General features: G+C 51.5%; 1 protein-coding gene across 7 annotated transcripts in view; it reads right to left on the reverse strand.

The window, feature by feature from the left end:
• Nucleotides 1–23,643, reverse strand: part of LOC139376446 (tight junction protein 1b) — a 212,252-nt gene that overhangs the window by 40,191 nt on the left and 148,418 nt on the right. For 5 of the 7 annotated variants that reach the window (XM_071119076.1, XM_071119069.1, XM_071119062.1 and 2 more), the window contains 3 exons: nt 21,045–21,151; nt 20,677–20,845; nt 17,212–17,347 (listed from right to left, as the gene is read on the reverse strand). In XM_071119076.1, coding sequence (XP_070975177.1) covers nt 17,212–17,347; nt 20,677–20,845; nt 21,045–21,151 — 412 coding nt within the window. The remainder of the gene's footprint in view (nt 1–17,211; nt 17,348–20,676; nt 20,846–21,044; nt 21,152–23,643) is intronic. The other 2 variants (XM_071119104.1, XM_071119095.1) reach the window with 1 other exon arrangement.

Here is a 23,643-nt window from a genome sequence, read left to right on the forward strand (position 1 = left end):
TGTTGTTGGGTAGGGAAACAGAGGATCAGGAAGTCCTGGTTCTGTTGTTGGGTAGGGAAACAGAGGATCAGGAAGTCCTGTTTCTGTTGTTGGGTAGGGAAACAGAGGGAATCAGGAAGGCCTGGTTCTGTTGTTGGGTAGGGAAACAGAGGATCAGGAAGGCCTGGTTCTGTTGTTGGGTAGGGAAACAGAGGATCAGGAAGGCCTGGGTCTGTTGTTGGGTAGGGAAACAGAGGGAATCAGGAAGGCCTGGTTCTGTTGTTGGGTACGGAAACAGAGGGAATCAGGAAGGCTTGGTTCTGTTGTTGGGTAGGGAAACAGAGGGAATCAGGAAGGCCTGGTTCTGTTGTTGGGTAGGGAAACAGAGGGAATCAGGAAGGCCTGGTTATGTTGTTGGGTAGGGAAACAGAGGATCAGGAAGGCTTGGTTCTGTTGTTGGGTAGGGAAACAGAGGAAATCGGGAAGGCCTGGTTCTGTTGTTGGGTAGGGAAACAGAGGGAATCGGGAAGGCTTGGTTCTGTTGTTTTTTAGGGAAACAGAGATTCAGGAAGGCTTGGTTCTGTTGTTGGGTAGGGAAACAGAGGATCAGGAAGTCCTGGTTCTGTTGTTGGGTAGGGAAACAGAGGGAATCAGGAAGGCCTGGTTCTGTTGTTGGGTAGGGAAACAGAGGATCAGGAAGTCCTGGTTCTGTTGTTGGGTAGGGAAACAGAGGATCAGGAAGGCTTGGTTCTGTTGTTGGTTAGGGAAACAGAGGATCAGGAAGGCTTGGTTCTGTTGTTTTTTAGGGAAACAGAGATTCAGGAAGGCTTGGTTCTGTTGTTGGGTAGGGAAACAGATGATCAGGAAGTCCTGTTTCTGTTGTTGGGTAGGGAAACAGAGCATCAGGAAGGCTTGGTTCTGTTGTTGGGTAGGGAAACAGAGGATCAGGAAGTCCTGTTTCTGTTGTTGGGTAGGGAAACAGAGAATCAGGAAGGCCTGGTTCTGTTGTTGGGTAGGGAAACAGAGGATCAGGAAGTCCTGTTTCTGTTGTTGGGTAGGGAAACAGAGGATCAGGAAGTCCTGGTTCTGTTGTTGGGTAGGGAAACAGAGGATCAGGAAGGCTTGGTTCTGTTGTTGGGTAGGGAAACAGAGAATCAGGAAGGCTTGGTTCTGTTTTTGGGTAGGGAAACAGAGGAGCAGGAAGGCTTGGTTCTGTTGTTGGTTAGGGAAACAGAGGAGCAGGAAGGCCTGGTTCTGTTGTTGTTACTGGTGGTACGAGTGCCACCTGGTCAGAGAGATCAGAATTACTGAGCAGCTCCAACCTCGCACTTTACATGACAAAAAAATACAAAATTAGAAGTTTTATTGTTACATACACTGGATAGGTGCAGTGAAATGTGTTGTTTTACAGGGTCAGCCATAGTAGTATGATAGGTGTTGTTTTACAGGGTCAGTCATAGTAGTATGATAGGTGTTGTTTTACAGGGTCAGTCATAGTAGTATGATAGGTGTTGATTTACAGGGTCAGTCATAGTAGTATGATAGGTGTTGTTGTACAGGGTCAGTCATAGTAGTATGATAGGTGTTGTTTAACTACTGCCCAGAGTCTGGTACAACTCCACTGGTAAATTACTGCCCAGAGTCTGGTCCAACTCCCGTGGTAAACTACAGCCCAGAGTCTGGTCCAACTCCCCTGGTAAAACTACTGCCCAGAGTCTGGTCCAACTCCCCTGGTAAACTACTGCCCAGAGTCTGGTCCAACTCCCCTGGTAAACCACTGCCCAGAGTCAGGTACAACTCCCCTGGTAAACTACTGCCCAGGGTCTGGTACAACTCCCCTGGTAAACTACTGCCCAGAGTCTGGTCCAACTCCCCTGGTAAACTACTGCCCAGAGTCTGGTCCAACTCCCCTGGTAAACCACTGCCCAGAGTCAGGTCCAACTCCCCTGGTAAACTACTGCCCAGAGTCTGGTCCAACTCCCCTGGTAAACTACTGCCCAGAGTCTGGTACAACTCCACTGGTAAAGTACTGCCCAGGGTCTGGTACAACTCCACTGGTAAAGTACTGCCCTATTCATAGGAAAGAGAGGGGGTGTGAGCAGCTACAACACAGTAACACACAAACACTTTCTCCTTTGAGAAACAAGGTAACCGTGAAGGACCCTCAGTCAACACATCCTGACTAGAGAGGAAAAACAACTTTAGTCAACACATCCTGACGGCAGGTAGCGTAGTGGTTAGAGTGGAGGGGCGGCAGGTAGTCTAGTGGTTAGAGTGGAGGGGCGGCAGGTAGCCTAGTGGTTAGAGTGGAGGGGCGGCAGGTAGCGTAGTGGTTAGAGTGGAGGGGCGGCAGGTAGCGTAGTGGTTAGAGTGAAGGGACGGCAGGTAGCCTAGTGGTTAGAGTGTAGGGGAGGCAGGTAGTCTAGTGGTTAGAGTGGAGGGACGGCAGGGTAGCCTAGTGGTTAGAGTGGAGGGGCGGCAGGTAGCCTAGTGGTTAGAGTGGAGGGGAGGCAGGTAGTCTAGTGGTTAGAGTGGAGGGGCGGCAGGTAGTCTAGTGGTTAGAGTGGAGGGGCGGCAGGTAGCCTAGTGGTTAGAGTGGAGGGGCGGCAGGTAGTCTAGTGGTTAGAGTGGAGGGGCGGCAGGTAGTCTAGTGGTTAGAGTGGAGGGGCGGCAGGTAGCCTAGTGGTTAGAGTGGAGGGGCGGCAGGTAGCCTAGTGGTTAGAGTGGAGGGGCGGCAGGTAGCCTAGTGGTTAGAGTGGAGGGGCGGCAGGTAGCGTAGTGGTTAGAGTGGAGGGGCGGCAGGTAGCGTAGTGGTTAGAGTGGAGGGGCGGCAGGTAGCCTAGTGGTTAGAGTGGAGGGGCGGCAGGTAGCGTAGTGGTTAGAGTGGAGGGGCGGCAGGTAGCCTAGTGGTTAGAGTGGAGGGGCGGCAGGTAGCGTAGTGGTTAGAGTGGAGGGGCGGCAGGTAGCCTAGTGGTTAGAGTGGAGGGGCGGCAGGTAGCGTAGTGGTTAGAGTGGAGAGGCGGCAGGTAGCCTAGTGGTTAGAGTGGAGGGGCGGCAGGTAGCGTAGTGGTTAGAGTGGAGGGGCGGCAGGTAGCGTAGTGGTTAGAGTGGAGGGGCGGCAGGTAGCCTAGTGGTTAGAGTGGAGGGGCGGCAGGTAGCCTAGTGGTTAGAGTGAAGGGACGGCAGGTAGCCTAGTGGTTAGAGTGTAGGGGAGGCAGGTAGTCTAGTGGTTAGAGTGGAGGGACGGCAGGGTAGCCTAGTGGTTAGAGTGGAGGGGCGGCAGGTAGCCTAGTGGTTAGAGTGGAGGGGAGGCAGGTAGTCTAGTGGTTAGAGTGGAGGGGCGGCAGGTAGTCTAGTGGTTAGAGTGGAGGGGCGGCAGGTAGCCTAGTGGTTAGAGTGGAGGGGCGGCAGGTAGTCTAGTGGTTAGAGTGGAGGGGCGGCAGGTAGTCTAGTGGTTAGAGTGGAGGGGCGGCAGGTAGCCTAGTGGTTAGAGTGGAGGGGCGGCAGGTAGCCTAGTGGTTAGAGTGGAGGGGCGGCAGGTAGCCTAGTGGTTAGAGTGGAGGGGCGGCAGGTAGCGTAGTGGTTAGAGTGGAGGGGCGGCAGGTAGCGTAGTGGTTAGAGTGGAGGGGCGGCAGGTAGCCTAGTGGTTAGAGTGGAGGGGCGGCAGGTAGCGTAGTGGTTAGAGTGGAGGGGCGGCAGGTAGCCTAGTGGTTAGAGTGGAGGGGCGGCAGGTAGCGTAGTGGTTAGAGTGGAGGGGCGGCAGGTAGCCTAGTGGTTAGAGTGGAGGGGCGGCAGGTAGCCTAGTGGTTAGAGTGGAGGGGCGGCAGGTAGCGTAGTGGTTAGAGTGGAGGGGCGGCAGGTAGCGTAGTGGTTAGAGTGGAGGGGCGGCAGGTAGCCTAGTGGTTAGAGTGGAGGGGCGGCAGGTAGCGTAGTGGTTAGAGTGGAGGGGCGGCAGGTAGCCTAGTGGTTAGAGTGGAGGGGCGGCAGGTAGCGTAGTGGTTAGAGTGGAGGGGCGGCAGGTAGCCTAGTGGTTAGAGTGGAGGGGCGGCAGGTAGCGTAGTGGTTAGAGTGGAGGGGCGGCAGGTAGCCTAGTGGTTAGAGTGGAGGGGCGGCAGGTAGCCTAGTGGTTAGAGTGGAGGGGTGTCAGGGTAGCCTAGTGGTTAGAGTGGAGGGGCGGCAGGTAGCCTAGTGGTTAGAGTGGAGGGGCGGCAGGTAGCCTAGTGGTTCGAGTGGAGGGGTGTCAGGGTAGCCTAGTGGTTAGAGTGGAGGGGCGGCAGGTAGCCTAGTGGTTAGAGTGGAGGGGCGGCAGGTAGCCTAGTGGTTAGAGTGGAGGGGCGGCAGGTAGCCTAGTGGTTAGAGTGGAGGGGCGGCAGGTAGCCTAGTGGTTAGAGTGGAGGGGTGTCAGGGTAGCCTAGTGGTTAGAGTGGAGGGGCGGCAGGTAGCCTAGTGGTTAGAGTGGAGGGGCGGCAGGTAGCGTAGTGGTTAGAGTGGAGGGACGGCAGGTAGCCTAGTGGTTAGAGTGTAGGGGAGGCAGGTAGTCTAGTGGTTAGAGTGGAGGGGTGGCAGGTAGTCTAGTGGTTAGAGTGGAGGGGCGGCAGGTAGCCTAGAGGTTAGAGTGGAGGGGCGGCAGGTAGCCTAGTGGTTAGAGTGGAGGGGCGGCAGGTAGCGTAGTGGTTAGAGTGGAGGGACGGCAGGTAGCCTAGTGGTTAGAGTGTAGGGGAGGCAGGTAGTCTAGTGGTTAGAGTGGAGGGACGGCAGGGTAGCCTAGTGGTTAGAGTGGAGGGGCGGCAGGTAGCCTAGTGGTTAGAGTGGAGGGGCGGCAGGTAGCCTAGTGGTTAGAGTGGAGGGGTGTCAGGGTAGCCTAGTGGTTAGAGTGGAGGGGCGGCAGGTAGCCTAGTGGTTAGAGTGGAGGGGCGGCAGGTAGCCTAGTGGTTAGAGTGGAGGGGCGGCAGGTAGCCTAGTGGTTAGAGTGGAGGGGTGTCAGGGTGCCTAGTGGTTAGAGTGGAGGGGCGGCAGGTAGCCTAGTGGTTAGAGTGGAGGGGCGGCAGGTAGCCTAGTGGTTAGAGTGGAGGGGCGGCAGGTAGCCTAGTGGTTAGAGTGGAGGGGTGTCAGGGTAGCCTAGTGGTTAGAGTGGAGGGGCGGCAGGTAGCCTAGTGGTTAGAGTGGAGGGGCGGCAGGGTAGCCTAGTGGTTATAGTGGAGGGGCGGCAGGTAGCCTAGTGGTTAGAGTGGAGGGACGGCAGGGTAGCCTAGTGGTTAGAGTGGAGGGGCGGCAGGTAGCCTAGTGGTTAGAGTGGAGGGGCGGCAGGTAGCCTAGTGGTTAGAGTGGAGGGGCGGCAGGGTAGCCTAGTGGTTAGAGTGGGGGGGCGGCAGGTAGCCTAGTGGTTAGAGTGGAGGAGTGGCAGGTAGCCTAGTGGTTAGAGAGGAGGGGCGGCAGGTAGCCTAGTGGTTAGAGTGGAGGGGCGGCAGGTAGCCTAGTGGTTAGAGTGGAGGGGCGGCAGGTAGCCTAGTGGTTAGAGTGGAGGAGTGGCAGGTAGCCTAGTGGTTAGAGAGGAGGGGCGGCAGGTAGCCTAGTGGTTAGAGTGGAGGGGCGGCAGGTAGCCTAGTGGTTAGAGTGGAGGGGCGGCAGGTAGCCTAGTGGTTAGAGTGGAGGAGTGGCAGGTAGCCTAGTGGTTAGAGAGGAGGGGCGGCAGGTAGCCTAGTGGTTAGAGAGGAGGGGCGGCAGGTAGCCTAGTGGTTAGAACGTTGGACTAGTAACCGAAAGCTCGAATCTTCGACCTGACAAGGTTAAAATCTGTCGTTCTGCGCCTGAACAAGGCAATTCCAAAGCCGTCATTGAAAATAATAATTTCTTCTTAACTGACTTGCCTGGTTAAATAAAGGAACATTTTAAAAATCCTGAACATAAAGACCTGTGCTGAGGCCCTTCATTGCCTTGTGGAGGCTAGGCTACCTGAAAGACCCAGGTCACTCACAGACCAGACCCAGATAAATCAAACTGCCCTAATGTCTCCTCTCCTCTTCTCACCCCCTCAATAACTCTCCAGTCTCAAACTCCCTTAAATACGTCAGAACCAAAATACTACGGACTAGATTCCTTTAAACATATCCTCTTCTTTGTGTCTTAATCTGCTATCATGTTTCCACTTTGACCTCACGAGACAAACTGTTTGAAACAGGCATGAGCAGACATAGCAATTGCTCTCCCACAATCCACAGGGACGAGTGTCACATCAACAGTGAAAGGCGGCCCATTGTTAAAAGGATTGTGCCAAGCATGCGATCTCTCTCTCTTCACACACACCAAACAGACGCACACACACACACACACACACACACACACACACACACACACACACACACACACACACACACACACACACACACACACACACACACACACACACACACACACACACACACAGTGACAGTGGCCTTGTTGGAGCAGAACAAGACCCAGCCCTCAATAATTTATGTGCAGTGTGTGTGTGTGTGTGTGTGTGTGTGTGTGTGTGTGTGTGTGTGTGTGTGTGTGAGAGAGACAGTGTTGGCTGTTAACTGAGCAACAATTTCCAAATATCAGCCTCAATGTCAAACTCTTTTAATCTTCTTCTTCTGTTGAGTTTAAATCCAGCAGTATTCAGGCCAGAGATGTATTCTTCATAGAAACAGATGTAAGTTAGAGGTTACAAGTAATCTTTATCTGTAAGAAGGGGAGAAATATAAGGGGTGTTTTGAATGAATCTAAACTCAAAGACAGTATACGATCGACACGGGATACTAAACCATCTACTCATCTATCTATGAATCGAGTTACTATTCTGTCAGATACAAAGTACAGTGGGCTCTATACCCAGTGGGCTCTACACCCAGTGGGCTCTCTACCCAGTGGGCTCTATACTCAGTGGGCTCTATACCCAGTGTGTTTTATACTCAGTGGGCTCTATACCCAGTGGGCCATATACCCAGTGGGCTCTATACCCAGTGGGCTCTATACTCAGTGGGCTCTACACCCAGTGGGCTCTCTACCCAGTGGGCCCTATACTCAGTGGGCTCTATACCCAGTGTGTTTTATACTCAGTGGGCTCTATACCCAGTGGGCTCTATACCCAGTGGGCTCTATACCCAGTGGGCTGTCTACCCAGTGGGCTCTATACTCAGTGGACTCTATACCCAGTGGGCGCTCTACCCAGTGGGCTCTGACCAGTGGGCTCTCTACCCATTGGGGTCTACACCCAGTGGGCTCAATACTCAGTGGGCTCTATACTCAGTGAGCTCTATACACAGTGGGGTCAACACTCAGTGGGCTCTATACTCGGTGGGATCTATACCCAGCGGGCTCTACACCCAGTGGGCTCTATACCCAGTAGGCTCTACACCCAGCGGGCTCTGTACCCAGTGGGCTCTACACCCAGTGGGCTCTACACCCAGTGGGCTCTACACAGTGGGCTCTCTACCCAGTGGGCTCTATACCCAGTGGGCTGTCTACCCAGTGGGCTCTATACTCAGTGGACTCTATACCCAGTGGGCGCTCTACCCAGTGGGCTCTGACCAGTGGGCTCTCTACCCATTGGGGTCTACACCCAGTGGGCTCAATACTCAGTGGGCTCTATACCCAGTGGGCTCTATATTCAGTGGGCTCTATACCCAGCGGGCTCTACACCCAGTGGGCTCTACACCCAGTGGGCTCTATACCCAGTGGGCTCGATACCAAGTTGGCTCTACACTAAATGGGCTCTATACCCAGTGGGCTCTCTACCCAGTAGGCTCTCTACCCAGTGGGCTCTATACTCAGTGGGCTCTACACTCAGTGGGCTCTACACTCAGTGGGCTCTATACTCAGTGGGCTCTATACCTAGTGGGCTCTATACCCAGTGGGCTCTATACCCAGTGGGCTCTATACCCAGTGGGCTCTCTACCCAGTGGGCTCTATACCCAGTGGGCTCTATACCCAGTGGGCTCTCTACCCAGTGGGCTCTCTACCCAGTGGGCTATACTCAGTGGACTCTATACCCAGTGGGCGCTCTACCTAGTGGGCTCTATCCAGTTGGCTCTCTACCCATTGGGCTATACTCGCTCTACCCAGTGGGCTCTGACCAGTGGGCTCTCTACCCATTGGGGTCTACACCCAGTGGGCTCAGTGGGCTCTCTACCCATTGGGATCTACACACAGTGGGCTCTCTACCCAGTGGGCTCTCTACCCAGTGGGCTCAATACTCAGTGGGCTCTATACTCAGTGAGCTCTATACACAGTGGGGTCAACACTCAGTGGGCTCTATACTCGGTGGGATCTATACCCAGCGGGCTCTACACCCAGTGGGCTCTATACCCAGTAGGCTCTACACCCAGCGGGCTCTGTACCCAGTGGGCTCTACACCCAGTGGGCTCTACACCCAGTGGGCTCTACACCCAGTTGGCTCTACACCCAGTGGGATCTACACCCAGTGGGATCTACACCCAGTCAGCTCTCTACACTGTGGGCTCTATACCCAGTGGGCTCAATACTCAGTGGGCTCTATACTCAGTGGGCTCTATACCCAGTGGGCTCTATACCCAGTGGGCTCTATACCCAGTGGGCTCTATACTCAGTGGGCTCTATACCCAGTGGGCTCTATACTCAGTGAGCTCTATACCCAGTGGGCTCAATACTCAGTGGGCTCTATACTCAGTGTGCTCTAATCCCAGTGGGCTCTACACACAGTGGGCTCTATACCCAGTGGGCTCTATACTCAGTGGGCTCTATACTCAGTGTGCTCTAATCCCAGTGGGCTCTACACACAGTGGGCTCTATACCCAGTGGGCTCTATACTCAGTGGGCTCTATACTCAGTGTGTTTTATACTCAGTGGGCTCTATACCCAGTGGGCTCTATACCCAGTGGGCTCTATACCCAGTGGGCTCTACACCCAGCGGGCTTTACACACAGTGGGCTCTCTACCCAGTGGGCTCTCTACCCAGTGGGCTCTATACCCAGTGGGCTCTATACCCAGTGGGCTCTATATTCAGTGGGCTCTATACCCAGCGGGCTCTACACCCAGTGGGCTCTACACCCAGTGGGCTCTATACCCAGTGGGCTCGATACCAAGTTGGCTCTACACTAAATGGGCTCTATACCCAGTGGGCTCTCTACCCAGTAGGCTCTCTACCCAGTGGGCTCTATACTCAGTGGGCTCTACACTCAGTGGGCTCTACACTCAGTGGGCTCTATACTCAGTGTGCTCTATACCCAGTGGGCTCAATACTCAGTGGGCTCTATACTCAGTGTGCTCTAATCCCAGTGGGCTCTACACACAGTGGGCTCTATACCCAGTGGGCTCTATACTCAGTGGGCTCTATACTCAGTGTGCTCTAATCCCAGTGGGCTCTACACCCAGTGGGCTCTATACCCAGTGGGCTCGATACCAAGTTGGCTCTACACTAAATGGGCTCTATACCCAGTGGGCTCTCTACCCAGTAGGCTCTCTACCCAGTGGGCTCTATACCCAGTGGGCTCTCTACCCAGTGGGCTCTCTACCCAGTGGGCTCTATACCCAGTGGGCTCTATACCCAGTGGGCTCTATATTCAGTGGGCTCTATACCCAGCGGGCTCTACACCCAGTGGGCTCTACACCCAGTGGGCTCTATACCCAGTGGGCTCGATACCAAGTTGGCTCTACACTAAATGGGCTCTATACCCAGTGGGCTCTCTACCCAGTAGGGTCTCTACCCAGTGGGCTCTATACTCAGTGGGCTCTATACCTAGTGGGCTCTATACCCAGTGGGCTCTATACCCAGTGGGCTCTATACCCAGTGGGCTCTCTACCCAGTGGGCTCTATACCCAGTGGGCTCTATACCCAGTGGGCTCTCTACCCAGTGGGCTCTCTACCCAGTGGGCTATACTCAGTGGACTCTATACCCAGTGGGCGCTCTACCTAGTGGGCTCTATCCAGTTGGCTCTCTACCCATTGGGCTATACTCAGTGGACTCTATACCCAGTGGGCGCTCTACCCAGTGGGCTCTACCCAGTGGGCTCTCTACCCATTGGGATCTACACCCAGTGGGCTCTACACCCAGTGGGCTCTACACCCAGTGGGTTCTATACCCAGTGGGCTCTAAACCCAGCGGGCTCTATACTCAGTGGGCTCTATACCCAGTGGGCTCTATACTCAGTGGGCTCTATACCCAGTGGGATCTTACAACCAGTCAGCTCTCTACCCAGTGGGCTCTATACCCAGTGGGCTCTATACCCAGTGGGATCTACACCCAGTCAGCTCTCTACCCAGTGGGCTCTATACCCAGTGGGCTCTACACCCAGCGGGATCAATACTCAGTGGGCTCTCTACCCAGTGGGCTCTATACCCAGTGGGCTCTCTACCCAGTGGGCTCTCTACCCAGTGGGCTCTCTACCCAGTGGGCTATACTCAGTGGACTCTATACCCAGTGGGCGCTCTACCCAGTGGGCTCTCTACCCAGTGTGCTCTCTACCCAGTGGGCTCTACACACAGTGGGCTCTCCACCCAGTGGGCTCTATACTCAGTGAGCTCTATACCCAGTGGGCTCAATACTCAGTGGGCTCTATACTCAGTGTGCTCTAATCCCAGTGGGCTCTACACACATTGGGCTCTATACCCAGTGGGCTCTATACTCAGTGGGCTCTATACTCAGTGTGCTCTAATCCCAGTGGGCTCTACACACAGTGGGCTCTATACCCAGTGGGCTCTATACTCAGTGGGCTCTATACTCAGTGTGTTTTATACTCAGTGGGCTCTATACCCAGTGGGCTCTATACCCAGTGGGCTCTACACCCAGCGGGCTTTACACACAGTGGGCTCTCTACCCAGTGGGCTCTCTACCCAGTGGGCTCTATACCCAGTGAGCTCTATACCCATTGGGCTCTATATTCAGTGGGCTCTATACCCAGCGGGCTCTACACCCAGTGGGCTCTACACCCAGTGGGCTCTATACCCAGTGGGCTCGATACCAAGTTGGCTCTACACTAAATGGGCTCTATACCCAGTGGGCTCTCTACCCAGTAGGCTCTCTACCCAGTGGGCTCTATACTCAGTGGGCTCTACACTCAGTGGGCTCTACACTCAGTGGGCTCTATACTCAGTGGGCTCTATACCTAGTGGGCTCTATACCCAGTGGGCTCTATACCCAGTGGGCTCTATACCCAGTGGGCTCTCTACCCAGTGGGCTCTATACCCAGAGGGCTCTATACCCAGTGGGCTCTCTACCCAGTGGGCTCTCTACCCAGTGGGCTATACTCAGTGGACTCTATACCCAGTGGGCGCTCTACCTAGTGGGCTCTATCCAGTTGGCTCTCTACCCATTGGGCTATACTCAGTGGACTCTATACCCAGTGGGCGCTCTACCCAGTGGGCTCTACCCAGTGGGCTCTCTACCCATTGGGATCTACACCCAGTGGGCTCAATACTCAGTGGGCTCTATACCCAGTGGGATCTACAACCAGTCAGCTCTCTACCCAGTGGGCTCTATACCCAGTGGGCTCTATACCCAGTGGGATCTACACCCAGTCAGCTCTCTACCCAGTGGGCTCTATACCCAGTGGGCTCTAGACCCAGCGGGATCTATACTCAGTGGGCTCTCTACCCAGTGGGCTCTATACCCAGTGGGCTCTCTACCCAGTGGGCTCTCTACCCAGTGGGCTCTCTACCCAGTGGGCTATACTCAGTGGACTCTATACCCAGTGGGCGCTCTACCCAGTGGGCTCTCTACCCAGTGTGCTCTCTACCCAGTGGGCTCTACACACAGTGGGCTCTCCACCCAGTGGGCTCTCCACCCAGTGGGTTCTATACCCAGTGGGCTCTACACCCAGTGGGATCTACACCCAGTCAGCTCTCTACCCAGTGGGCTCTATACCCAGTGGACTCTATACCCAGAGGGCTCTATACACAGTGGGCTCTATACTCAGTGGGCTCTAAGCCCAGTGGGATCTACACCCAGTCAGCTCTCTACCCAGTGGGCTCTCTACCCAGTGGGCTCTATACCCAGTGGGCTCTATACCCGGTGGGCTCAATACTCGGTGGGCTCTATACTCGGTGGGCTCAATACTCGGTGGGCTCTATACTCGGTGGGTTCCATACTCGGTGGGCTCTATAACCGGTGGGCTCTATACCCGGTGGGCTCTATACTCAGTGGGCTCTCTACCCAGTGGGCTCTATACCCAGTGGGCTCTCTACCCAGTGGGCTCTCTACCCAGTGGGCTCTCTACCCAGTGGGCTATACTCAGTGGACTCTATACCCAGTGGGCGCTCTACCCAGTGGGCTCTCTACCCAGTGGGCTCTACACCCAGTGGGCTCTACACCCAGTGGGCTCTACAGCCAGTGGGCTCTCCACCCAGTGGGTTCTATACCCAGTGGGCTCTATACCCAGTGGGCTCTACACCCAGTGGGATCTACACCCAGTCAGCTCTCTACCCAGTGGGCTCTATACCCAGTGGGCTCTATACCCAGTGGGCTCTATACACAGTGGGCTCTATACTCAGTGGGCTCTACACCCAGTGGGATCTACACCCAATCAGCTTTCTACCCAGTGGACTCTATACCCAGTGGGCTCTATACCCGGTGGGCTCTATACCCGGTGGGCTCAATACTCGGTGGGCTCTATACTCGGTGGGTTCTATACTCGGTGGGCTCTATAACCGGTGGGCTCTATACCCGGTGGGCTCTATACTCGGTGGGCTCTATACCCGGTGGGCTCGATACTCAGTGTGCTCTATACCCAGTGGGCTCTACACCCAGTGGGCTCTACACCCAGTGGGCTCTATACCCAGTGGGCTCTATACTCAGTGGGCTCTATACTCAGTGGGTTTTATACCCGGTGGGCTCTCTACCCAGTGGGCTCTATACCCAGCGGGCTCTACACCCAGCGGGCTTTACACACAGTGGGTTCTCTACCCAGTGGTCTCTCTACCCAGTGGGCTCTCTACCCAGTGGGCTCTATAACCAGTGGGCTCTATACCCAGTGGGCTCTACACTCAATGGACTCTATACACAGTGGGCTCTCTACCCAGTGGGCTCTATACCTAATGGGCTCTATACCCAGTGGGCTCTCTACCCAGTGGGCTCTCTACCCAGTGGGCTCTATACCCAGTGAGCTCTACACCCAGTGGGCTCTATACCCAGTGGGCTCTATACCCAGTGAGCTCTACACCCAGTCGGCTGTATACCCAGTGGGCTCTATACCCAGTGGGCTCTACACTCAATGGACTCTATACCCAGTGGGCTCTATACCCAGTGGGCTCTATACCCAGTGGACTCTACACACAGTGGGCTCTCTACCCAGTGGGCTCTCTACCCAGTGGGCTCTATACCCAGTGGGCTCTATACCCAGTGGGCTCTATATTCAGTGAGCTCTACACCCAGTCGGCTCTATACCCAGTGGGCTCTATACCCAGTGGGCTCTACACTCAATGGACTCTATACCCAGTGGGCTCTATACCCAGTGGGCTCTATACCCGGTGGGCTCAATACTCGGTGGGCTCTATACTCGGTGGGTTCTATACTCGGTGGGCTCTATAACCGGTGGGCTCTATACCCGGTGGGCTCTATACTCGGTGGGCTCTATACCCAGTGGGCTCTATACTCAGTGTGCTCTATACCCAGTGGGCTCTACACCCAGTGGGCTCTATACCCAGTGGGCTCTATACCCAGTGGGCTCTATACTCAGTGGGCTCTATACTCAGTGGGTTTTATACCCGGTGGGCTCTCTACCCAGTGGGCTCTATACCCAGTGGGCTCTACACCCAGCAGGCTTTACACACAGTGGGCTCTCTACCCAGTGGTCTCTCTACCCAGTGGGCTCTCTACCCAGTGGGCTCTATACCCAGTGCGCTCTATACCCAGTGGGCTCTACACTCAATGGACTCTATACACAGTGGGATCTCTACCCAGTGGGCTTTATACCTAGTGGGCTCTATACCCAGTGGGCTCTCTACCCAGTGGGCTCTCTACCCAGTGGGCTCTATACCCATTGAGCTCTACACCCAGTGGGCTCTATACCCAGTGGGCTCTATACCCAGTGAGCTCTACACCCAGTGGGCTCTATACCCAGTGGGCTCTATACCCAGTGGGCTCTACACTCAATGGACTCTATACCCAGTGGGCTCTATACCCAGTGGGCTCTACACACAGTGGGCTCTCTACCCAGTGGGCTCTCTACCCAGTGAGCTCTACACCCAGTCGGCTCTATACCCAGTGGGCTCTATACCCAGTGGGCTCTACACTCAATGGACTCTATACCAGTGGGCTCTATACCCAGTGGGCTCTATACCCAGTGGGCTCTACACACAGTGGGCTCTCTACCCAGTGGGCTCTCTACCCAGTGGGCTCTATACCCAGTGGGCTCTATATTCAGTGAGCTCTACACCCAGTCGGCTCTATACCCAGTGGGCTCTATACCCAGTGGGCTCTACACTCAATGGACTCTATACCCAGTGGGCTCTATACCCAGTGGGCTCTATACCCGGTGGGCTCAATACTCGGTGGGCTCAATACTCGGTGGGTTCTATACTCGGTGGGCTCTATAACCGGTGGGCTCTATACCCGGTGGGCTCTATACTCGGTGGGCTCTATACCCGGTGGGCTCTATACTCAGTGTGCTCTATACCCAGTGGGCTCTACACCCAGTGGGCTCTATACCCAGTGGGCTCTATACCCAGTGGGCTCTATACTCAGTGGGCTCTATACTCAGTGGGTTTTATACCCGGTGGGCTCTCTACCCAGTGGGCTCTCTACCCAGTAGGCTCTACACCCAGCGGGCTTTACACACAGTGGGCTCTCTACCCAGTGGTCTCTCTACCCAGTGGGCTCTCTACCCAGTGGGCTCTATACCCAGTGCGCTCTATACCCAGTGGGCTCTACACTCAATGGACTCTATACACAGTGGGATCTCTACCCAGTGGGCTCTATACCTAGTGGGCTCTATACCCAGTGGGCTCTCTACCCAGTGGGCTCTCTACCCAGTGGGCTCTATACCCAGTGAGCTCTACACCCAGTGGGCTCTATACCCAGTGGGCTCTATACCCAGTGAGCTCTACACCCAGTGGGCTCTATACCCAGTGGGCTCTATACCCAGTGGGCTCTACACTCAATGGACTCTATACCCAGTGGGCTCTATACCCAGTGGGCTCTATACCCAGTGGGCTCTACACACAGTGGTCTCTCTACCCAGTGGGCTCTCTACCCAGTGGGCTCTATACCCAGTGGGCTCTATATTCAGTGGGCTCTATACCCAGTGGGCTCTACACCCAGTGGGCTCTACACCCAGTGGGCTCTATACCCAGTGGGCTCTATACCAAGTTGGCTCTACACTCAATGGGCTCTATACCCAGTGGGCTCTCTACCCAGTGGGCTCTCTACCCAGTGGGCTCTCTACCCAGTGGGCTCTACACTCAGTGGGCTCTACACTCAGTGGGCTCTATACTCAGTGGGCTCTATACCCAGTGGGCTCTATACTCAGTGGGCTCTATACCACTAACCTCCTGGAACTTACTGTCATAACATACCACTAACCTCCTGGAACTTAATGTCATAACATACCACTAACCTCCTGGAACTTAATGTCATAACATACCACTAACCTCCTGGAACGTACTGTCATAACATACCACTAACCTCCTGGAACTTAATGTCATAACATACCACTAACCTCCTGGAACTTACTGTCATATCATACCACTAACCTCCTGGAACTTACTGCCATAACATACCACTAACCTCCTGGAACGTACTGCCATAACATACCACTAACCTCCTGGAACTTACTGCCATAACATACCACTAACCTCCTGGAACGTAGTGTCATAACATACCACTAACCTCCTGGAACGTAGTGTCATAACATACCACTAACCTCCTGGAACGTAGTGTCATAACATACCACTAACCTCCTGGAACTTACTGTCATAACATACCACTAACCTCCTGGAACGTAGTGTCATAACATACCACTAACCTCCTGGAACGTAGTGTCATAACATACCACTAACCTCCTGGAACGTAGTGTCATAACATACCACTAACCTCCTGGAACTTACTGTCATAACATACCACTAACCTCCTGGAACTTACTGTCATAACATACCACTAACCTCCTGGAACTTACTGTCATAACATACCACTAACCTCCTGGAACTTACTGTCATATCATACCACTAACCTCCTGGAACGTACTGTCATAACATACCACTAACCTCCTGGAACGTAGTGTCATTACATACCACTAACCTCCTGGAACGTAGTGTCATAACATACCACTAACCTCCTGGAACGTACTGCCATAACATATCACTAACCTCCTGGAACGTACTGTCATAACATACCACTAACCTCCTGGAACGTACTGTCATAACATACCACTAACCTCCTGGAACGTAGTGTCATAACATACCACTAACCTCCTGGAACGTACTGTCATAACATACCACTAACCTCCTGGAACTTACTGTCATAACATACCACTAACCTCCTGGAACGTACTGCCATAACATACCACTAACCTCAATACCACTAACCTCCTGGAACTTACTGTCATAACATACCACTAACCTCCTGGAACTTACTGTCATATCATACCACTAACCTCCTGGAACGTACTGTCATAACATACCACTAACCTCCTGGAACGTAGTGTCATTACATACCACTAACCTCCTGGAACGTAGTGTCATAACATACCACTAACCTCCTGGAACGTACTGTCATAACATACCACTAACCTCCTGGAACGTACTGCCATAACATACCACTAACCTCCTGGAACGTACTGTCATAACATACCACTAACCTCCTGGAACGTACTGCCATAACATACCACTAACCTCCTGGAACGTAGTGTCATAACATACCACTAACCTCCTGGAACTTACTGTCATAACATACCACTAACCTCCTGGAACTTACTGTCATATCATACCACTAACCTCCTGGAACTTACTGTCATATCATACCACTAACCTCCTGGAACGTACTGTCATAACATACCACTAACCTCCTGGAACTTACTGTCATAACAACAGTGTATTCACTAATACCCTATACAGACAGACGACATATTAATGTTCTACATTCTTTATATGTGGTTTTAGTCGTTTAAGTTTACACAGAAAGCGTTTTTTTCCATCATGTAAATATATGTAAAAACAAAAAATTTAAATTAAATACGTTTGGACGAAACGTTTAGGTCGGCCCGCCCTGTACTGTGGTAGCAGCCAGGTGGTGTGGCATTTACCTGCCGTTGGTGATCTGTGGAGGGGAGTGTCTGGAGTGGTCGGACCGCTTGTCAGGGGAGCGGGACCGGCCGCTACGATGTCTGTCGTGGGATCGGTTGGAATGGTCGGACGCCACCGAATGGATATCTGAAATGTCTGTTGTTCAGACACACACACACACACACACACACACACACAAAAACACAATATGAATAATAAAGGAGAAGGGAAAGAGGGATACCTAGTCAGTTGTACAGGGGGATACCTAGTCAGTTGTACAGGGGGATACCTAGTCAGTTGTACAGGGGGATACCTAGTCAGTTGTACAGGGGGATACCTAGTTAGTTGTACAGGGGGATACCTAGTCAGTTGTACAGGGGGATACCTAGTCAGTTGTACAGGGGGATACCTAGTCAGTTGTACAGGGGGATACCTAGTCAGTTGTACAGGGGGATACCTAGTCAGTTGTACAGGGGGATACCTAGTCAGTTGTACAGGGGGATACCTAGTCAGTTGTACAGGGGGATACCTAGTCAGGGGGATACAGGGGGATACCTAGTCAGTTGTACAGGGGGATACCTAGTCAGTTGTACAGGGGGATACCTAGTCAGTTGTACAGGGGGATACCTAGTCAGTTGTACAGGGGGATACCTAGTTAGTTCTACAGGGGGATACCTAGTCAGTTGTACAGGGGGATACCTAGTCAGTTGTACAGGGGGATACCTAGTCAGTTGTACAGGGGGATACCTAGTCAGTTGTACAGAGGGATACCTAGTCAGTTGTACAGGGGGATACCTAGTCAGTTGTACAGGGGGATACCTAGTCAGTTGTACAGAGGGATACCTAGTCAGTTGTACAGGGGGATACCTAGTCAGTTGTACAGGGGGATACCTAGTCAGTTGTACAGGGGGATACCTAGTCAGTTGTACAGGGGGATACCTAGTCAGTTGTACAGGGGGATACCTAGTCAGTTGTACAGGGGGATACCTAGTCAGTTGTACAGGGGGATACCTAGTCAGTTGTACAGGGGGATACCTAGTCAGTTGTACAGGGGGATACCTAGTCAGTTGTACAGGGGGATACCTAGTCAGTTGTACAGGGGGATACCTAGTCAGTTGTACAGAGGGATACCTAGTCAGTTGTACAGGGGGATACCTAGTCAGTTGTACAGGGGGATACCTAGTCAGTTGTACAGAGGGATACCTAGTCAGTTGTACAGGGGGATACCTAGTCAGTTGTACAGGGGGATACCTAGTTAGTTGTACAGGGGGATACCTAGTCAGTTGTACAGAGGGATACCTAGTCAGTTGTACAGGGGGATACCTAGTCAGTTGTACAGGGGGATACCTAGTTAGTTGTACAGGGGGATACCTAGTCAGTTGTACAGGGGGATACCTAGTCAGTTGAACAGGGGGATACCTAGTCAGTTGTACAGGGGGATACCTAGTTAGTTGTACAGGGGGATACCTAGTCAGTTGTACAGGGGGATACCTAGTCAGTTGTACAGGGGGATACCTAGTCAGTTGTACAGGGGGATACCTAGTCAGTTGTACAGAGGGATACCTAGTCAGTTGTACAGGGGGATACCTAGTCAGTTGTACAGGGGGATACCTAGTCAGTTGTACAGGGGGATACCTAGTCAGTTGTACAGGGGGATACCTAGTTAGTTGTACAGGGGGATACCTAGTTAGTTGAACAGGGGGATACCTAGTTAGTTCTACAGGGGGATACCTAGTCAGTTGTACAGGGGGATACCTAGTTAGTTGTACAGGGGGATACCTAGTTAGTTGAACAGGGGGATACCTAGTCAGTTGTACAGGGGGATACCTAGTTAGTTGTACAGGGGGATACCTAGTCAGTTGTACAGGGGGATACCTAGTCAGTTGTACAGGGGGATATCTAGTTAGTTCTACAGGGGGATACCTAGTCAGTTGTACAGGGGGATACCTAGTTAGTTGTACAGGGGGATACCTAGTCAGTTGTACAGGGGGATACCTAGTCAGTTGTACAGGGGGATACCTAGTTAGTTCTACAGGGGGATACCTAGTCAGTTGTACAGGGGGATACCTAGTTAGTTCTACAGGGGGATACCTAGTCAGTTGTACAGGGGGATACCTAGTCAGTTGTACAGGGGGATACCTAGTCAGTTGTACAGGGGGATACCTAGTTAGTTGTACAGGGGGATACCTAGTCAGTTGTACAGGGGGATACCTAGTCAGTTGTACAGGGGGATACCTAGTTAGTTCTACAGGGGGATACCTAGTCAGTTGTACAGGGGGATATCTAGTTAGTTCTACAGGGGGATACCTAGTCAGTTGTACAGGGGGATACCTAGTTAGTTGTACAGGGGGATACCTAGTCAGTTGTACAGGGGGATACCTAGTCAGTTGTACAGGGGGATACCTAGTTAGTTCTACAGGGGGATACCTAGTCAGTTGTACAGGGGGATACCTAGTTAGTTCTACAGGGGGATACCTAGTCAGTTGTACAGGGGGATACCTAGTCAGTTGTACAGGGGGATACCTAGTCAGTTGTACAGGGGGATACCTAGTTAGTTCTACAGGGGGATACCTAGTCAGTTGTACAGGGGGATACCTAGTTAGTTGAACAGGGGGAACGTGTCTTCCATATCATTTAGAAGACACTTAAAAAAAAAGAATTTACCCCCTTTTCTCCCCAATTGTAGTTACTATCTTGTCTCATCAGTACGGGATCGGGACAGACAGTTGAAAGTCATGCGTCCTCCGATACACAGCCAAACCAAGCCGCACTGCTTCTTAACACAGCGCCATTCAACCCAGAAGTCAGCCGCACCAATGTGTCAGAGGAAACACCGTGCACCTGGCAACCTTGGATAGCGCTCACTGCGCCCGGCCCGCCACAGGAGTCGCTAGTGTGCGATGAGACAAGGATATCACTGCGCCCGGCCCACCCCTCCCAAACGACACTAGGCCAATTTTGCGTCGCCCCATGGACCTCCCGGTCACCTGCGAACCCAGAGTCTGGGCGCGAACCCAGAGTCTCTGGTGGCACAGCTAGCGCTGCGATGCAGTGCCTTAGACCACTGCGCCACCCAGGCCTAGCAGACAACCATAGGGAATAACAGTCATTTTACATATGGCTGGTCCTGGAATATGAAAGTGAAGTACATGTTGTTGTTGTGTATTTCAACTTTGCCTTTCAGCACAACCCACAACCCTACGGCATTTAGCCTTTTCCAGTATTACGAAACAACGCGTGCACACACACACTCACACACACTCACACACACTCACACTCACACACACTCACACACACTCACACACACACACACTCTCACACATACACACACACACTCTCACACTCACACACACACACACACACTCACACACACACACACACACACTCTCACACTCACACACACACACACACACACACACACATACACACGGACACATACACACACACACTCTCACACTCACACACACCTATGTAGTGTCCCTCACCGTCTCTGTCGGAGGCGTTGGCTGATGGGACGCTGTCGTCCAGGTCTGGTATGTTCAGCAGCGTAGCTCTCTCGTCTCTCTGCACCACCATCTTTAGCTTGCCCTTTGACCTCTCAATCAGCTTCTTAGCGTCTATCAACGACAGGTTCTCTGTCACCGTGCCGTTGATCTGAGAGGAAACAACCAATTAGCTACAAACGTTAACCTAATTAGACACAGCTTGGAGAAAACAACCAATTAGCTTGTCTGTGTGCAGCGAGGAAAAACGTATATTCAGCTGATTACGGAACAATGTGCTAAATCATCGAAGGATGTTTCCGTCCCCGATATCCTCCTTCTCCCACCTCTACCTCCCTCCCTCCTCTCACCTTCAGTACTACGTCTCCCTCCTGTATGTTTCCGTCTCTGGCCGCCAGGCTCTCGGGGGAGATGTCCTTCACGAAGATGTGGCTGGCCAGGCGAAGGCCATATTCTGCTTACGGAAGTGAACGAACAGCAACAAAGATAGTGTTAGCATAGCATAGTATGGCATGCTAAAGCATGTTAGCATAGTATGGCATGCTAAAGCATGTTAGCATAGTATAGCATGCTAAAGCATGTTAGCATAGTATAGCATGCTATAGGATTTTAGCAATATTGCATGCTATAGTATGTTAGCATAGTATATACAGTGGGGCTAAAAAGTATTTAGTCAGCCACTGTATATACTATGCTAACATACTATAGCATGCAATATTGCTAATCACGCTCACATCTGCTAGCTGCTGGTAGGACGGCTATGGAGCTCTGAGAGGGTAGCAGTTGGTAGCAGCGGTTAGCACTAGCATCGCCAGGCCTCGGCACATACCAGTAGACGCCAATGTGGGTCTTTGGAGCGTCTACCTTCTAATCTAACGGTCTAATTAATCCATTTAATATACACCATGACAAAGAAACGCATTATTTAATTTAGGCAGGTCTTATTAAGAAATATTATGATACAAAAAAATAAAGATTTATAAAGAACATTATATTCTTACTTCACAGTAAGAATGTAATGAAATATAAGATCATTAAAAACAACATTTGAAGTATATTTCCCCCCCCAAAAACCAATTACTTAGTGTCTTAGTGTGAAACTATGGTTATTCTACAACAACAACAAAAATACAAAAAGTGGTATTTACAAACAGAGTCCATCCGTTCATTATTGAGAGTTTGTTTGGCAAATGTAGGCGTGTTAGAGACATTAGAATCTGCTCTTTCCGATTGGTCAGATACAGAAACCAAAACGTGAGAATTTGAAAAAAGTCTGTTTTGTTTGTTTAAAAAAAACAGAAAAAAATCTAATCACTCTGCTCTGTTCCCTGTCTTTGTATCAATTACACAGGTCTCGTCATTCACAATTTGACAATTGATAATAATTGTCACCCAATCAGGCTATTGTCAATTTTATCTGCTCTTTAGGTTATTATAACTAGTATTATATGTTTTCAACTGTTTTAAAAGTTTTGTTTCTGTCGTTTTGTTTCACAGCTGGTAGCTAATCATACAAAATAACTTAAAAATCCTATTATATCCCACCTCGCGCAACAACACTGCCTTGGCTGGGGAGCTGAGCTCACTGTGATTGATGTGATGAAGATGTATTTTTAGTCGTGCTGAACACAAGACATAAAAAGTTTTGTCTAATTTACTTCAAAGAGTGCGACTGTCCTTGTGTTTTCTTTGGCTATTTTTATTGTTTTGTTCACACAATGTTTGAGTTTTGCTTCAACTGCTAACGAAGACACATCAGCTACTAGTCAGATTCTCAAACTCTCACAGGCACACACTGTCACGAGGAGAACAGCTCAAGTGCCTCGGTAGCTTCCCGCCCTTGAAGGGGGCAGCTGAAAATGTTTGTCTCATTTGTGTTTTGTTGGTTAAAAGACTCAGGTCACAAAAAATGAAATAAAATTGAGCAATATATCACTTCTTACTGGTAATACATGTATTGTTTACGAAACATGCTTATCCTTTTTTTGTTGTTTTTTATTTTATTTTTATTTTATTTTAATTTTATTTTAATTTTACTGGGCAAGTCAGTTAAGAACAAATTCTTATTTTCAATGACGGCCTAGGAACAGTTAGGAATTAGACAACATATATCCTAACTAACCCTAACCCTGACCCCGACTAGACAACAAATCCTAACTAACCCTAACCCTGACTAGACAACATATATCCTAACTAACCCTAACTAGACAACATATATCCTAACTAACCCTAACTAGACAACATATATCTCAACTAACCATAACCCTGACTAGTAGTACTGAGTCGATTTGGTTTCAGTTAAATGATTTTAAAAATGATCACAGTTTTCAGTTTCAATTATTGTTTTAAACGTTAAATTCATTATGAAATAATGTCATTAAATTAAAATTAAATTGATTACAGCGTTATAATTCCAAAGCCCAAAATAGTTAAAATATTATATTGTTTGTCAGGTCCACATACTATAGAAAAATAGAAAATTACTATGAAATAATAAAATATTTCAGTTGTGTTTATTACTTTTTTTGGTGACAATGTTTCAGTCCTTAAATCATCTCATCTCTGCTCAGGTAGTAGCAACCAACCAGCCAGCCAGCCAGCCAGCCAACCAACCAACCAGCCAACCAGCCAGCCAGCCAGCCAACCAGCCAACCAACCAGCCAGCCAGCCAACCAGCCAGCCAGCCAACCAGTCAGCCAACCAGCCAACCAGCCAGCCAACCAGCCAGCCAACCAGTCAGCCAACCAGCCAACCAGTCAGCCAACCAGCCAGCCAGCCAACCAGTCAGCCAACCAGCCAGCCAGCCAACCAGCCAGCCAACCAGTCAGCCAGCCAACCAGCCAGCCAGCCAACCAGTCAGCCAACCAGTCAGCCAACCAGTCAGCCAACCAGTCAGCCAACCAGACAGCCAGCCAGCCAGCCAACCAGTCAGCCAACCAACCGGCCAGT

The sequence above is a fragment of the Oncorhynchus clarkii genome, chromosome 2 (assembly GCF_045791955.1).
Source record: "Oncorhynchus clarkii lewisi isolate Uvic-CL-2024 chromosome 2, UVic_Ocla_1.0, whole genome shotgun sequence".
Lineage (NCBI taxonomy): Eukaryota > Metazoa > Chordata > Actinopteri > Salmoniformes > Salmonidae > Oncorhynchus > Oncorhynchus clarkii.